This window comes from Polyergus mexicanus, unplaced genomic scaffold (assembly GCF_030449975.1).
Source record: "Polyergus mexicanus isolate NDT 795.1 unplaced genomic scaffold, iyPolMexi1.0 SCAF_25, whole genome shotgun sequence".
NCBI lineage: Eukaryota > Metazoa > Arthropoda > Insecta > Hymenoptera > Formicidae > Polyergus > Polyergus mexicanus.
The window spans coordinates 2,117,961-2,133,207 of NW_027223345.1; the positions used below are offsets into that span (position 1 = coordinate 2,117,961).

The following is a 15,247-nucleotide window of genomic DNA, read 5'->3' on the forward strand; positions in this document are numbered from 1 at the left end:
AAGCAGTGGTATCAACGCAGAGTACTGATCTAACATCTCAAGAGCCCATCTACAAAATTGTACTCTGAGTACGTAGTCGGCCTCACTTAATTCCTGTACCAGAGTAATATGATACGGATGGTAATTGACTGATCGTAACAATCTATGTGCCGTAGTTTGAGGGATTCCCAGTTCTCGTTCTATTTGACGGGTACTAATATGGGGATTTTGATGAACCATAGCCAAAACTGCGAGCAATCTAGGGTCATTATTATTATGAAGTCTATTCCTTCGCCTTTCGCGATGAAGTGGATTATTACGAGATCTCCTTTCAATGTTTATAATTTGTTGATCAGTAGGATGGCGGCGATTTGGGAATCGCTCCGCATAAGTACGGGCAGTAAGTCTGTAATTTCTACCACATTCGCCAAAGGTTATAAGAATATCGACTACTTCTGTAGGCGTATAATTTGCCATTTTACCAGAATTTTATCAGAGTACAAATGTTAAAAAAATACATAAACACTTGTGACTTTGGCACTAAATGGACAAAATTTTGGAGGGATACTTAGAGGAACTCCATCAGATGGAAAGTCCAAAATGTCTCGGTACTTTGCACCATTCAAGTTGCCTAAAGGGCAGGTTACGCTAAAAGCAGTTTCTTGAGAAGTAATTAATGAGTAATAAAAAATAATGAGAAGTTTGTTTTAAGACTAATTTCGAGTATTAACAATGAAAACGTGGTATTTTTATTGTTAATTTATTGCAGAATCGTAAGCATGGGTTCTCAGTAAGAGAAATCGAAGAAATTGAATTTCGTCGATTACAGCGCCATCTATCATGAATCGAGAAAAATGTTTCAGACAAATTGTATGTGTTTTTAGCCAAAGATTCCGAATATGCAATAAAAAATAGGGGTTCCCATTTAAGATTTCAAACTTGCCCCCCCTCACCGCCCAGGGGAAGGGGTGGGGGGGCTCATTTTAACGTCATTGTACGTCCCCCTCGAAATGACAAAATTTTGATTCTAAACATTTTTTCGTAGTGTGCTTATTTTTCGAGTTATTTGGCTGCCTAAGTTAAAATGGGTCACCCTGTATATAAATGATATAATAAAAATCTGTCCAGAAGGATGTAGTATAAAAATGTTTGCAGATGATACGTTAATATATGTAACTGGAGAAAGCAGCGCGGAATTAGAGGGCAAAATGAATATGGCATTTACTATAGTAGAAGAGTGGATGAATATAAATAAGTTAAAAATGAATGCAGGAAAAACGAAATATATGATTGTTAGAAGTATTAGAAAAGAACTGCGAGGTGATATAACATTGAAATGTTTGGATGGAACTGAGATTGAACGTGTGGAAATAATGAAATACCTAGGCATAATTATTGACGATAGACTACGATTTAAAGACCACTGTGATTATATGCTAAAGAAAATAGGGAAAAAAACGAATTTTTTTGAATAGAATAGGTAATTATATATCGGCATACACTAGATGTATTGCATATAAGACAATTATAGCACCTCACTTTGAGTATTGTGCGACGCTGTTAATTGATATGGGAGAAACACAGCTGAGTAAATTGCAAAAAGCACAAAACCGGGCCATGAGGATCATATTGCAATGTGATAGATATACCAAAGTGGAGCGTATGCTGCAAGCGCTGCAGTTTATGTCCATAAAACAGAGGCTATATTATAATGTGTGTATATTTATTTTTAAGATTTTAAGGAACATGTTACCGGAGCAATTAAGAAATAGGTTAGAAATTGTGGGAAATGAGAGTGAAATGCAAACACGACAAGCTGGGGATATTATAATAAAATATCGCAGAACAAGGAGTGCGCAAAAGAGTATGTTTTACGAAGGAGTGAAAATGTATAACGCCTTGCCAGCTGAAATAAAGCGGAATGCAAGAATTGTGCCGTTTAAGCGAATGTTAAAGAAGTATATTGTAATTTATGTAAACTAGATTTGTATTACAAATAGCTGAGAAAGCTCATAAAGATCAATCAATCAATCAATCAAACCCCCCCGTGACGTCATACCCCCCGTGACGTCATACCCCCCGTGACGTCATACCCCCCCCCGTGTCGTCACACCCCCCGCGCCGGTTTCCCCTCGCCCCTCACCCCCCCTCAGAGGACCATGGCTTAGAACCCGCATAGTATCACTACTAATAATTAAAAAATAACGCGATAAGAGGAACTCGAGCGCCCGCTAGATAACGCGCGTCCCGGATACTCGGCGAACGTTTATCGTTGTCGGAAGGGGTACGTTTCTCTAATCACTCGTCGAGTGTCCTTCTTAGGGAACAAACGAATAATAAAAATAGAAATAATGAAAAAGTAAATCGCGAGAGGAACTCGAGCGTCCGCTAGATAACGCGCATTCCGAACGCTCGACCGGTGTTCGCTCGTCGTCGAAAGGGGCGCGTTTCTCTAATCGAGGCGGATCGTGACTCTCCCTCGAACAAATCATCGACGCATTTTCCCCTCCCCCCACCCGCGTCAAATTCGTCGACGATAAAAATAGACATCTGGCAAAACGCGCGAATCAATCGCACCCGGCGTCCCTCGATAGTTTTCCGCGTCTTTCCCCGCTCCGCGCGATGACTAACGCGAGGACGGCTCTTCTCGTTCTAGCGACGACGCTCGTCGCCGCGACGGCCGCCGCGCCCTTCGATTTGGAGAAGATCGAGGCGCTCCATTTCCTGCGCGCGTACGGTTTTCTGAAGGACAACGGGGGATCGCTGTCGTCCGATAACGCGATGTCTCTGCGTCATGCGCTATCGCTGTTTCAGGAATACTATCAATTGTCGGGAAACGGTGCGTTAGACGTCGTTACGCTTCGCCTTATGCGCAAACCGCGGACATTCCCGATCGCGCGTATAGCCCGATCGCGCGAAAATGGCCGAAAACGCGTCTCACGTGGAATTTTCAGGTGGCTAGCGAGGAAATCTCGCGAACGGTCGAAGTGGCGTTCGCGTTATGGGCAGCGAATTCGTCGCTAACTTTCGCGCGCGACCCGCTACGCCCCGATGTACTGATATTGTATTGAACGGGCGCGCACACATATGCGAATCGCCGGAACGTCGGCGTTTGCCCGGCGATCTTCGACGGTCCGGGAGGAGCCCTAGCTCACGCGCTCTTTTCCTCTGGAGCGACCGACTTTACGTCGGAGGTACACATCGACGATTCGGAACCGTGGCACGTGTATCTAAACAAGAATCCTCCCGACACGCATCACCTGCTGCAAACGCTAACGCACGAGATCGGCCACGCGTTGGGTCTAATACAGCATGCGCAATGACTCTATAATGTTTCCGTATATACCCGACATCGAGAATCAATTTCCGGTTAAGCTGAGCATAGAGGACGTTCTCGCTATACAGAATCTGTACGGATCTCACGACGATGGAAACTATCCGACGACGACTCCCGCGACCACCGCGGCGCCCGCGACGACGAGCGTCGCGCCGACCGACCCAACGCGCGCGGATCTCTGCGCATTGCGGCGCGTGAACGCCGCGCTGATAATGAATCGCCGATTGTACATAGCTAATCGCCGCAACGTGTGGTCGGTCGACGTGACCGAGAGACGCTACGGTAGACCCATGACGCTCACGGATTACGCGACGTTTCTTCCGGCGAATTTCACGCGCCTATCCGCCGCGTATCGAAGACCCTCGGGCGATCTCGCGCTATTCGCGGACGAATCTACCTCGCTGAATATCCCAGCCTTAAACTAAATCGGGTTGGCCGAGATATCTCCACGATATCGGACTTCCCCGAAACGTTAAGATCAACGCAGCGATAAATACGCACACGGGAGAAACCTACGCTATCTACGACGATGATAAGGTCGCGGAGATCGACGAGTGTCACATGATAGTCGTTAGACACGCTCCGTTAAAAGATATATTTCCCGGAATTCCGTCCGCGATAACGTCGGCCTTCCGATATATCAACGGTAATCTATATTTCTTCGCCAAACGTCAGTTCTACGCCTTCAACAAATTCACGAATATCGTAACTTCGGCGGGTCTTTTCGATCTACACGCGCTCGACATCGAGTGTCCTACAAACGGACTGCTAAGGCAATTGCGCGATCTCCTCAGTCGCGTCTATCGTCTCGGCGACGCGACCGAGAGAGAGAAAATCGACGAAGAGAACGACTAGACCGACCCCGCCGTCATTTTTTAAAAATAGAATGTAAGAGAGGAAACGCGCGAAAAGGGAAGAAGCGATCTCTACGCGAGTATATAAAGACCGTCCATCCGTTAAGCGTTTCATTATTGACGGAGAACGCCGAAGCCAACGAGCGACGATGTACGCGACAATGGGGGGGCAACCGCAGCAGCAACACTCGTTCGACGATCGATCGAGGCTAACCGAGCGAGACCGCGAAGATAACGCGGAATACGCTAAAAAAGCTAAAAAGGTCAATGGGTAAGACTATTAAACGTTTATTCGAACTAATAATCCACTAGCACCGTTTCTCTCATCGCCCGCGTCTATTTTCAGACGAGATCGCGACGCGGACGTCCCGATCGCGCGACTGCTCAGAATCTTAGAAAGACGCTATCCATTGACCAAAACCGCGTACGAACATCTGGAAGTCGGCGTTAACGTCAGCCGACTCTCTTTTGTGGAAATCGTCCTCGGAAATTGCCACGGCAAGGAGATCTCGCTAATGCCGGATACGTGGAAGGAACTGCTCGATCTACGATCCACGCTTCTGTCGCATTTTCGCTCCGACGAGCGCGACGAGGCGCGTTCTCCGGTGCCGATATACATCGTACAGTTGACGCTACGATTCGGGAAACTCAAAAATCTCCGAATACTCCGTCTCGAAACGCCCAAGTTTTGTCTGGCCGTATCGAAGAGCACCGTCGTAACTATATTAAATCTGGAACTTTGCGTCAACCGCATCGTTGCATCTTTAAGCAGTTTAACCGCGCGCGTGGACAAGCTGACTCGTTTCCAGTTGAATCCGACCAGTTTGAATAAAATTGGTGCAGTCAATCCTGAGGAATGATAATCGTATACCAGAAATGTGACATTTTGGTCTCATTTTTCTTTCAGGTTCAGATTCAGTCGCTCACGTACATATGCTCGCACGCACACACGCAAAGCGATTTTGTCCCTCAAGGCGCGTTTGTAGCGCTCATGTAGAATTATTCGCTTGAGTGTACAAATATGCCTTGAGAGACAATGTTGTGTATGTACGTGTATATGTATAAGATAATAATGTAAGGTTATGAGAGTATATATCGCGCGGACAACATAAAAAATGAGTTATAGTATATATTGCGGAATAATGGGACAAAAAGTGATAAGAGTATCGCAGAATAGTGCAACAACGAAGAGAAGTGATAAAGTGAAAAGAAATTATTGAATTTATACACTATTAATAGTGTAAGGAAGAGAAGTAATTTCTTTTAATCGATGTCATATCGAGCAAAGTTTGGTTATAGGTTACATTAATAAAACTGAGCAAATACTTACAGTGGAGTGAATCTGTGCATTATTATCAATTATAACATATTTATGATAAATACATTATTGAAAAATGATTATGAATGAATCAAAAGAATATTTAGAGATTTTGGCTGGCCATGTTTACGATAACGGTAAGCTGGTAATTATATGCGCGAAAGTGCATTCATGTATATATAATGTTTATTTGTACTTTATATATAAATGTAATTAATGCACAATTAATATTTTTAGGTTAACTTATGGCTAAAAGCAATGAGTTTATATTAATATAGCAATATAAATCTTGTGATCATTAAAACCACAGCATTGAATACACATTTTTATTATTTGGCTTTAGAATAATAAAATGATAAAATCATATCGAAGCACTTCTATAGTGTATACAAACATTTTGCGGATCTGGAATTACTTGCTACTATCGGTTCTGAAAATGTAAATGTTTATTTATATTTTATATATAAATGTATTTAATGTGTAACGAATATTTTTAGGTTACTTACAAATGGCTAAACAATGAGTTGCATATCTTTGTTTATATTGCAAAACAAATCTTGAGAATTCTGTTCAAGAAAGTAAGCGTTTTATAAATTATATTATTAATTTTGCTTCTCGAACGTTCTAAAGCGAGACGTTACGTTCGAGGCTTTGTTTTCATTCCGTTTTTGTGGTTTCTTCGTATCGCTCGATTCTGACAAACACCTCGTTGTCGATAGCCGATTGGCTCTCGGAATCGAACGATCGAAATTCCTCCTTTTTTGTGGTACACGTATCGACCGGGATTCTTGTGCGTGGATCGGAGAGAAGGTTTTTCGTTAAGACACTTCGTCGCAAGCCTTCACCGGGAGCACACCGAACGCCTCACGCTCATAAAGTTATAATTAAACGATAATTCGCGTGTCCGCTCATATCTTGCTGTCGCGTGCGATTACCTAAGACGGTCCGGGAGTTGGTGTCGAAAGGAATAAATACTGTTCAACAAACTAAACCCGGACAAATCAATTACGTCCTATCTCTCCGATCGGCGAAACAAATAAATTCTGTTAATGTGGACGTGTAAATCGAAGGCGCGGCTACAAATTCTATCAAAAATATTACATTATATACAGTTGAATTGAAAGCGTCAAAGTTATAGCATCATAGAGCTTGAAATAGAAATGTTAAGCATTAGTCAAAGAAGAGAAATAAGGTAATAATTTTGTTTATAAATTATATAATAAAGGTTATTTATTTTCTTAGATTAAGTTCTCTAGGGACAAGACTTTTCGTCAATCTATTTAACTTCTTTTGATATAATGGTTGAACATATTTTTTAAAACAATGAAAAACGTGGAAATTGATCATTTGGATAGAGCTGCCTTTTGCAATATAATGTTATCAGAGAACATTAGAATATCTGTCATCAACAAAAAGTAATTCAAATTTGAATCAAAATGAGGAGGAAGAATTGATTAATGATATTAAATTGCAGATTTTATTATAGGAACGTATAAAACGTATAAAAGTTTATAATAATTTGGCAGCTGCGTTGATTAAAACAGAAGCTTACGGTACAGTTTTAGAAAATGTGAAACATGATGTGCCAACTATAAAATGTTAAAGCACTACTTAGAAAATTGCAAAAATCCTAATCTTCTTTTTATTTACTATCTTTAATCTTTTTAAATAAGTTTTATATATTCTTGATTTATATTTTATATGTAGAAAATTCAAATATGTATGCATACATATTGTTCGCGTTTCGGTTAGGGAACTCGGCTGATCGTCGAGTATAGTCGTTGAGGTATTCGGCCGAATTCCTCGTTTTTGCATGTTTTGCTCGGGACATGGAATTCCGAGGTGTTTGCCACGTAGATACGGTCCCCCTCGGTACCCGCGCCCCGCGGCGAGGTGGACCGAGATGCTAGGTCCGGGGGTAGCGGGAACGAAGGGTTCCGCGGCCGGAATGTTCCGCGGGCTTTTGGTGCTTGTGACTTCGAGGTGAGAACTCGAACAGTGCGGACCATAGTACGATACACTTAGGACAAGTAGTTTCAACGCTAAAGGCTGTGTGTGACCGGTACGACTTCCGAATAGGGATCAGAGCGCCTTTCTCGCCGTTATAGCTGTGCGTCTCCGAGTAGGGAGTGAACTTGCGGGGCCTTCGGCCGCGCTGAAAGCGACTCAGTGAGTGAACATTAAGAACAAATAGATTGTGTCAGTGCAATAACTAATACACGAGAAATCGATCCAGTTCCGATCCATTTCACGATAAGGGGGAAACTCTAACCGAGGAGGTTCCCATCGGCGAAACCCCCCAAACATTGGTCCTTTGAGCCGGATCTATACTGGATTGAGGATTTCGCATAAAAGAACCCACAGGGAGGTTCGGCACAACGCAAACGGTAAGTGCGCTCATTTTAACCCTGGTGAACATCTCTCAATTAATCACCAGGAGCGTCTCGCGCTCCGCACGCTCGGCGCCTACGGACGGGCGTCCCGCGATCCGCACATCCCGCGCCTACGGTCGGGCGTTCCGCGCTCCGCACGCTCCGCACCTACGGACGGGTGTCCCGCGCTCCGCACGCTCCGCGCCTACAGACGGGCGTCCCGCGCTCCGCACGCCCCGCGCCTACGGTCGGGCGTTTTGCGCTCCGCACGCTCCGCGCCTACGGACGGGCGTCCCGCGCTCCGCACGCCCCGCGCCTACGGTCGGGCGTTCCGCGCTCCGCACGCTCCGCGCCTACGGACGAGCGTCCCGCGCTTCGCACGCCCCGCGCCTACCATCAGAAGCCTTGCACTCACTCCGACCAAACTAATTTGGAAGACCTTTCATCATGGAGGCAGTCTTGAAAAGACAACTCCATACGAAGACGTATATCGACAGATTCTGGGAGAACCTTGTGAAGATCGGTCGCGACAACATAACTTCGGCATATCTTACCGCGCGCCTCGAATTACTCGAGTCCTATTGGAAACGTTTTCTGGAAAACCATGACATGCTCTTGACTTACGACGCGGTCGACGGCCACGGCTATATGACCTTGGATCTTTACGGATCGACAAAGAACACCTATATTAGTGCGAAAACAAAGGTGGTTGGCCACCTAACACAGGTCAGAGCTCAAGAGCCGCCACAGGGATCCCCGGTCTCCACGGGCATATTGAAACACATTCAATTACCCCGGATCAATTTACCGACGTTTTCAGGGGAACTGTTAGCTTGGGAAGGATTTCGGGACCTTTTCAAGTCACTCGTACACGATGTTGAGGGTCTGGCCCCAATTCAAAAGCTTCAGTATTTGAAGGCGAGTACCACCGGTGAGGCTATAGCCAATATCGAAATGTCGTCAGCGGGATACACCCTGGCATGGGAAGAACTCACATCTCGTTACGACAACAAACGAGTGCTACTGGCAACTCATATGCGAGCACTGCTTACAAGCCAGGCAGCTATCAAGACCTCAGCGACGGAAATCAAGCGATTGATCACGGTAGTCAATCAAGCCGCTCGATCATTCAAATCGCTGGGGCGGCCAGTAGATCAATGGGACGACTGGTTTGTGCATCTACTCGTGGAAAAGCTCGATGCTTCCACCAGACTCTTATGGGAGTCATCCTTGAACTCTACTCAAGAGTTCCCGCGTTTCGGAGAACTCACAGGGTTTCTGCAAAATCGGGTACGAGCGCTTGAGGCCGCCGGCTCGAAACAACACCTGATTGCAATCGGTTCACCTCCTCCGTCAAAGAAGCATCAACGAAGATCGAACGTGTATGCTCACGCGACTGCCGCATCTTCCAAGTCGTGGGACTCACGAAGCCCGTGCCCGCTATGTCGAGAGCTACACGCTCTCCGAGCGTGCGCGAAATTTAAAGCTTACCCAGTAGAGCAACGGCGCGATTGCATACGAAAAAGGCGGGCATGCTTTAACTGCCTCGGATCGGATCACAACGCCTCTTCGTGTCCGTCGGCAAATCGGTGTCGCCAGTGTCAATCGAAACACCATACCCTACTCCACTTTAAAGATGATGCCAGTGCAAGGGCCATCGCGACGGCAGACGGAACGTCGGATCACGAGGATGACGTAAAGACCCCGGAGTCGTCGACGACAAAAGCCCTCAACTCGTCGATCTCGGTTTTGTCAAGCTCAACAAGGGGTTGCGTTCTGCTAGCCACCGCCCGCGTCGTGCTGATGGGGGAGTCGGGCCGCTCGATCAACGTCCGAGCCCTACTGGATTCCGGTTCTGAGGCGTCATTTGTCTCCGAGCGAACCGCTCAATTACTGAAGCTAGCGCGGAGGAGGATGCGAGTCGCCGTGTCAGGCTTGCAGGGTGTGGCAACGGGAACAGCTTCGCATACCGTATCGGTCATGATCGGTGCTCACCGATCGCCATCCGTGAGAATTGCGGTGCCACGAGCATTAGTGGTTTCCAAACTCACGTCTCTAATTCCAGGGCATCGATTTACCGTAAGAAACTGGCCATATCTAAAAGGGCTCAACCTTGCTGACCCGGAATTCGCCGTGCCGGCGGCAGTCGACTGTGTGCTGGGAGCAGACATATATGGACTACTGTGCGAAAGCGGACATCGGATACGACCCCCGGGATCACCGTCAGCTCACCAGACGATATTTGGCTGGGTCCTCATGGGCCCGGTCTCTGACATACGACCAAAGACCGACACCAGTGTATCGTCCCTCCATATCACAACTCTCCACGACCTCAATCAGGAGCTACAATGGTTTTGGAGGTTGGATGAGGTTCCCGAAGGACGGATCCTGACCCCCGAGGAAAAAGCCTGTGAGGATCTCTTTGTGAAGACTCACACCCGAGATGCTTCCGGCCGGTCCATAGTGCGACTCCCCCGCAAGAAAGACTCGTCGAATCTGCTCGGGACCTCGCGGCCCGGTGCGTTCCGGTTACTTCAGAGTAATGAACGTCGGCTTTGCCGTGATGAGACGCTGCGACACCAGTACCGTGAGTTCATGTCTTCGTACATATCGTTGGGCCATATGGAAGTGATCCCCCGAGGAGACAGCCGAACAGCCGGGTCATTTTACATGCCCCATCACGCGGTCATTAAACACTCGGAAAGTTCGGACAAAATTCGAGTCGTATTTAATGCTTCGTATCGAAGTTCAACGGGCGTCTCCCTGAACGATTTGCTGGTGCCTGGACCAAAGCTACAATCGGAACTATGGCTTGTTCTCACGAGGTGGCGCATGTCCCAGTTTGCTTTCAGCACAGACATTGTCAAGATGTTTCGCCAGATTCGCATTCATCCCGACGACGCAGACTTGCAGCGAATCTTATGGCGGGCGGAACCAGAGGCTGAAGTTCGAGACTTCAGGCTTACCACAGTTACTTACGGGACCGCTCCGGCCCCGTATCTCGCGATCCGCACTCTCCTGCAGCTGGCTCGGGATGAAGGAAACAGATTCCCGCTGGGCGTAAACGCTCTTCAGTCTCATACTTATGTCGACGATGTACTGGCTGGAGCAGACTCTTTAGCAGGCGCCCTCGAGTTGAGGCAGCAGATCATGGACCTCCGCCGCAGGAGATTTTCGCCTCAGCAAATGAGCAGGCAACCACGACGATTTGGTCCCAACAGGTAACCCAGCAGTTTGTCTAGTTTCAGGCGGGGCGGCGATCAATACCTTGGGTGTGCTCTGGTCTACCCAGGCCGACACACTGGCCTTGCGCGCAATTCCGACTCTCGCCTCCTTGGCTACTTGCACCAAGAGAATGATATTATCAGATGTGGCTAAGTTTTTCGACCTGCTTGGATGGGCGGCCCCGGTCATAATTGTCGCCAAGGTTTACGTCCAGGACCTCTGGACAGCGGGCCTGGACTGGGACCAGCCACTTCCCGACAGACTCCGCCAGAGATGGGTACGCGTCGGACCTACCGACTTTAGACGGCCTCCGTATTCCACGATGGACAGGGTCAACCAGGGAGGGCCCCATCCAATTACATGGGTACTCGGATGCCTCGAGTCGAGCCTATGCTGCAAGCGTCTATTTACGGTCGAGCACACCACGAGGGGATCGGGTCGTGCGGTTGATCGCGGCTCGAACCTCGGTGGCGCCAATCAAACCAGTCTCGATCCCGAGACTGGAGCTCTGCGGTGCTCTGTTGCTGGCCCGTTTACTGACCGCCATCGCACGGGGCCTCGGCCTCCAGAACGACGCCATACACGCGTGGTCCGATGCTAAGGTAGCGCTGGCATGGATAAGAGCCCACCCGTCAAGGTAGCAGCCATTCGTGGCCAATCGGGTCGCCAAGATTCAGGAACTGGTGACTCCCGATCGCTGGCGCTTTGTCCCTACGGCCGAGAATCCGGCGGATGCCGCCACGCGTGGCCTCAAGCCGCTGGAGCTAGCTGAGACTCCGCTGTGGTGGAAGGGGCCCTGTTGGCTGAGGAGCCCCGCAGCGGGGTGGCCCCGCGAGGAGGATGCCTACCATACCGAGTTGATGGAGGAACGTTCGGTCACGCTGACCTCCGTCACCCGCGAAGTGAAGATAAATGAAGTCCTGCACCGGTTCTCATCGTTTACGCGTCTCATTCGAGTTACTTCATTTTGTCTTAGGTTTTTACGCAGACTCAGACAGGAGGACGTGGACCCAGCAGGCTGCCTCTCCGTTGCGGAGTTGGAGCGATGCCGCCTCCGCTGGCTGCGAATCGCGCAACAACAGGACTTCTCCGAGGAGCTCTGACTCCTCTCTTGCGGAAAGCGTCTTCCTCGCCGTTCCCCGCTCTTGGCATTATGACCGATCATGAACCAGGACGGGCTACTTCGGGTGGGAGGCCATCTACAGGGTGCTCTGCTACCCTACGAGGAGGCGCATCCGGTGATTCTCGACAAATCAAATCACCTGTCGCTTCTCCTGGTCCGAGACGCTCATAAGCGGTCCTTGCATGCGGGCCCTCAGTTGACCCGCAGTATATTGGTACGGCGTTATTGGATCATTCGATCAAACTCGTTAATCCGGGACGTTATTCATCACTGCGTGCGATGTGCGCGCTTTCGAAACCGCACTGGCCAACAACAAATGGCACACTTGCCGGAAGTTCGAACAAGCCGTCCGTTCTTTTCATCTGGGGTCGATTACGCTGGCCCACTTCAGCTTCGCACCACCAAGGGTCGAGGACACAAATCCTACAAAGGATATATATGCCTATTCGTGTGCATGGCGTCAAAGGCCGTACACTTGGAGGCTGTGTCCGATCTCTCTTCCACATCATTCTTAGCCGCCTTTCGACGGTTTGTGGCCAGACGAGGCCATTGCGCGCGACTTATGAGCGACAACGCTACGAACTTCCGAGGCGCTGACCGGGAGCTCGGTGGAATGTTCAATTCTGCCGCGGAGTTCTACCAGCAGTGCAGAGAACAACTTGCCTCTGACGGCACTGAGTGGTTGTTCATCCCTCCGTCCACACTTTGGCGGAATTTGGGAAGCAGGCGTCCGAGCGGTTAAACATCACCTCCGGCGCATCCTCGGTAACCACACGCTAACCTTTGAGGAGTTAACGACGCTCTTGTGTCAGATTGAGGCATGTCTCCGACTCCCGGCCGCTCTATTTCATGAGCGAATCCCCCGAGGATCTCACGGCGTTGACTCCAGGTCACCTGCTAATAGGCGAGGCCCCGGTGGGCTTACCGGAGGCTCCGGCGTTGGATGACCATCATGGTCACCCTGTAAAGCGATGGATGCTTGTATCTAATATGCGTGATCATTTCTGGCGCAGGTGGTCGACTGAATACTTGCATCATTTGCAACAGCTCTCCAAGTGGCGAGAACCATCGGACGACCTGCAAGTTGGGGCTCTCGTCCTCGTAAAGGATGAGCTCCTGCCGCCAACGAAATGGCCTTTGGCCAGAGTAACAAAACTGCACCCGGGACCTGATGGCAGGACCCGTGTGGTCCAAGTGCGGACAGCATCCACCAGCTTAATGCGCCCCATCGTCAAGCTGTGCCCCCTGCCCGTGCCGTCACCGGACCGTACCGATGCATGAGGTTTGCCATCTACATTAGGGCTGGTCTGCGGCCAACCCATCCCGATGCCCCGATGAGGCGACCAACAGGATTAGCGACACATTATGCCAAGTGGCTAATTAATCGTTTCGTCGCGAGGACGAAGCGGGCGGTATGTTCGCGTTTCGGTTAGCGAACTCGGCTGATCGTCGAGTATAGTCATTGAGGTATTCGGCCGAATTCCTCGTTTTTGCATGTTTTGCTCGGGACATGGAATTCCGAGGTGTTTGCCACGTAGATACGGTCCCCCTCGGTACCCGCGCCCCGCGGCGAGATGCTAGGTCCGGGGGTAGTGGGAACGAAGGGTTCCGCGGCCGGAATGTTCCGCGGGCTTTTGGTGCTTGTGACTTCGAGGTGAGGACTCGAACAGTGCGGACCATAGTACGATACACTTAGGACAAGTAGTTTCAACGCTAAAGGCTGTGTGTGACCGGTACGACTTCCGAATAGGGATCAGAGCGCCTTTCTCGCCGTTATAGCTGTGCGCCTCCGAGTAAGGAGTGAACTTACGCTCCTTGTGACCTTGCGGGGCCTTCGGCCGCGCTGAAAGCGACTCAGTGAGTGAACATTAAGAACAAATAGATTGTGTCAGTGCAATAACTAATACACGAGAAATCGATCCAGTTCCGATCCATTTCAAGATAAGGGGGAAACTCTAACCGAGGAGGTTCCCATCGGCGAAACCCCCCAAACACATATTATGCGTATCATAGGAACAATGCAAATATGTGTGTATATACAATATATTGTACGTATCGTAGGAACAATATTGAGACACAATGGGGAATATGCAAAAGCTTATACAATCTCTTCCTCTCTCTCCACTGAATTCAAAAATTACATCTAGAAATAAAGATATTTACTACAGAATTAATGACCTTAAACGATAAAATTGCTAAATATGTAGAAAAAGACAAGCACCTATATCGCAAAATGTTAGGTGTAGTTGAAGATACTAGAAATCCATCAAAAGATACAAAAGCAAATGATAAAAATAAGTAATTAAGTAAATAGGTGCTAATAAAAGCAAATGATAAACATAAGTAATTAAGTAAAAATAGATGCTTTTCTTTTTCTGCGTCTTTAGCAATTTTATCTTTTAAAGTCATTAATTCTGTAGTAAATATCTTCGTTTCTGGATGTAATTTTTGGATTCAGTGGGGAGAGAGAAACAGAGAGAAATTGCATAAGCTTTTACATATTCCCCTTTGTGTCTCAATATTGTTCCTTCGATATGCACAATATATATATATATATACGTATATATAGCTACAGGGTGTTTCAGAACAACCTTCCATCCTTAAAATGATGTATTCCTGATACGATTCTAAGACGATTTTTCCTTTACCAAAATTTGAATTGAAGCGTAATTTTTGAATTATAAGCAAAAATAGTTAGCAAATCACGCGTCGAGTACAAAAGGCAGGCAGGAGCGGCGCAACGCGCCGCAGCTGGCCGTCCGATGCGTGATTACCACCGCATGAGTCGCTAACTATTTTACCTTATAACATAAAATTATGCTTTAAATAAAATTTTGATAAAGAAGAAAATGTCTTAGAATTACGTCAGGAATACGTATTTAAAATAACGTCACTTTAGCGAAAGTTGTTCCGAATCGCCGCTCGTCGAATGCTGCAATCAGCTGATTGCTATACGCGATGTGTGTATGGTGGAGTGTGTGCGTAAAAGGAAAGAAGAGACAGATAGAGAGAGAGAGAGAGAGAGAGGGCGAGGAAGGG

General features: G+C 47.9%; 3 protein-coding genes across 3 annotated transcripts; all 3 read left to right on the forward strand.

Moving 5' to 3' along the window:
- The first annotated feature begins 8,307 nt into the window (after positions 1–8,307).
- On the forward strand, positions 8,308–11,085 carry LOC138943056 (uncharacterized). Its single transcript, XM_070313574.1, has one exon. It carries the CDS (start codon positions 8,308–8,310, stop codon positions 11,083–11,085), a length of 2,778 nt encoding a protein of 925 aa, XP_070169675.1.
- Positions 11,086–11,215: 130 nt separating this feature from the next.
- On the forward strand, positions 11,216–12,188 carry LOC138943057 (uncharacterized). The gene is made up of 2 exons (XM_070313575.1): positions 11,216–11,605; positions 11,727–12,188. Exons 1-2 carry the CDS (start codon positions 11,216–11,218, stop codon positions 12,186–12,188), a joined length of 852 nt encoding a protein of 283 aa, XP_070169676.1.
- Positions 12,189–12,248: 60 nt separating this feature from the next.
- Positions 12,249–12,950, forward strand: LOC138943058 (uncharacterized). The gene has a single exon (XM_070313576.1). The coding sequence runs from the start codon at positions 12,249–12,251 to the stop codon at positions 12,948–12,950; it is 702 nt and encodes a 233-aa protein (XP_070169677.1).
- Positions 12,951–15,247: the final 2,297 nt, after the last annotated feature.

What these genes read in the sequence shown, in the direction of transcription:
- LOC138943056 (XM_070313574.1), top strand. Translation starts at nt 8,308, where the DNA reads ATGGAGGCAGTCTTGAAAAGACAACTCCATACGAAGACGTATATCGAC.
- LOC138943058 (XM_070313576.1), top strand. Translation starts at nt 12,249, where the DNA reads ATGAACCAGGACGGGCTACTTCGGGTGGGAGGCCATCTACAGGGTGCT.
- LOC138943057 (XM_070313575.1), top strand. Translation starts at nt 11,216, where the DNA reads ATGATATTATCAGATGTGGCTAAGTTTTTCGACCTGCTTGGATGGGCG. An exon ending in CTGGAGCTCTGCGGTGCTCT is followed by an intron (nt 11,606 to 11,726) that starts GTTGCTGGCCCG and finishes CCGTCAAGGTAG; the next exon opens with CAGCCATTCGTGGCCAATCG.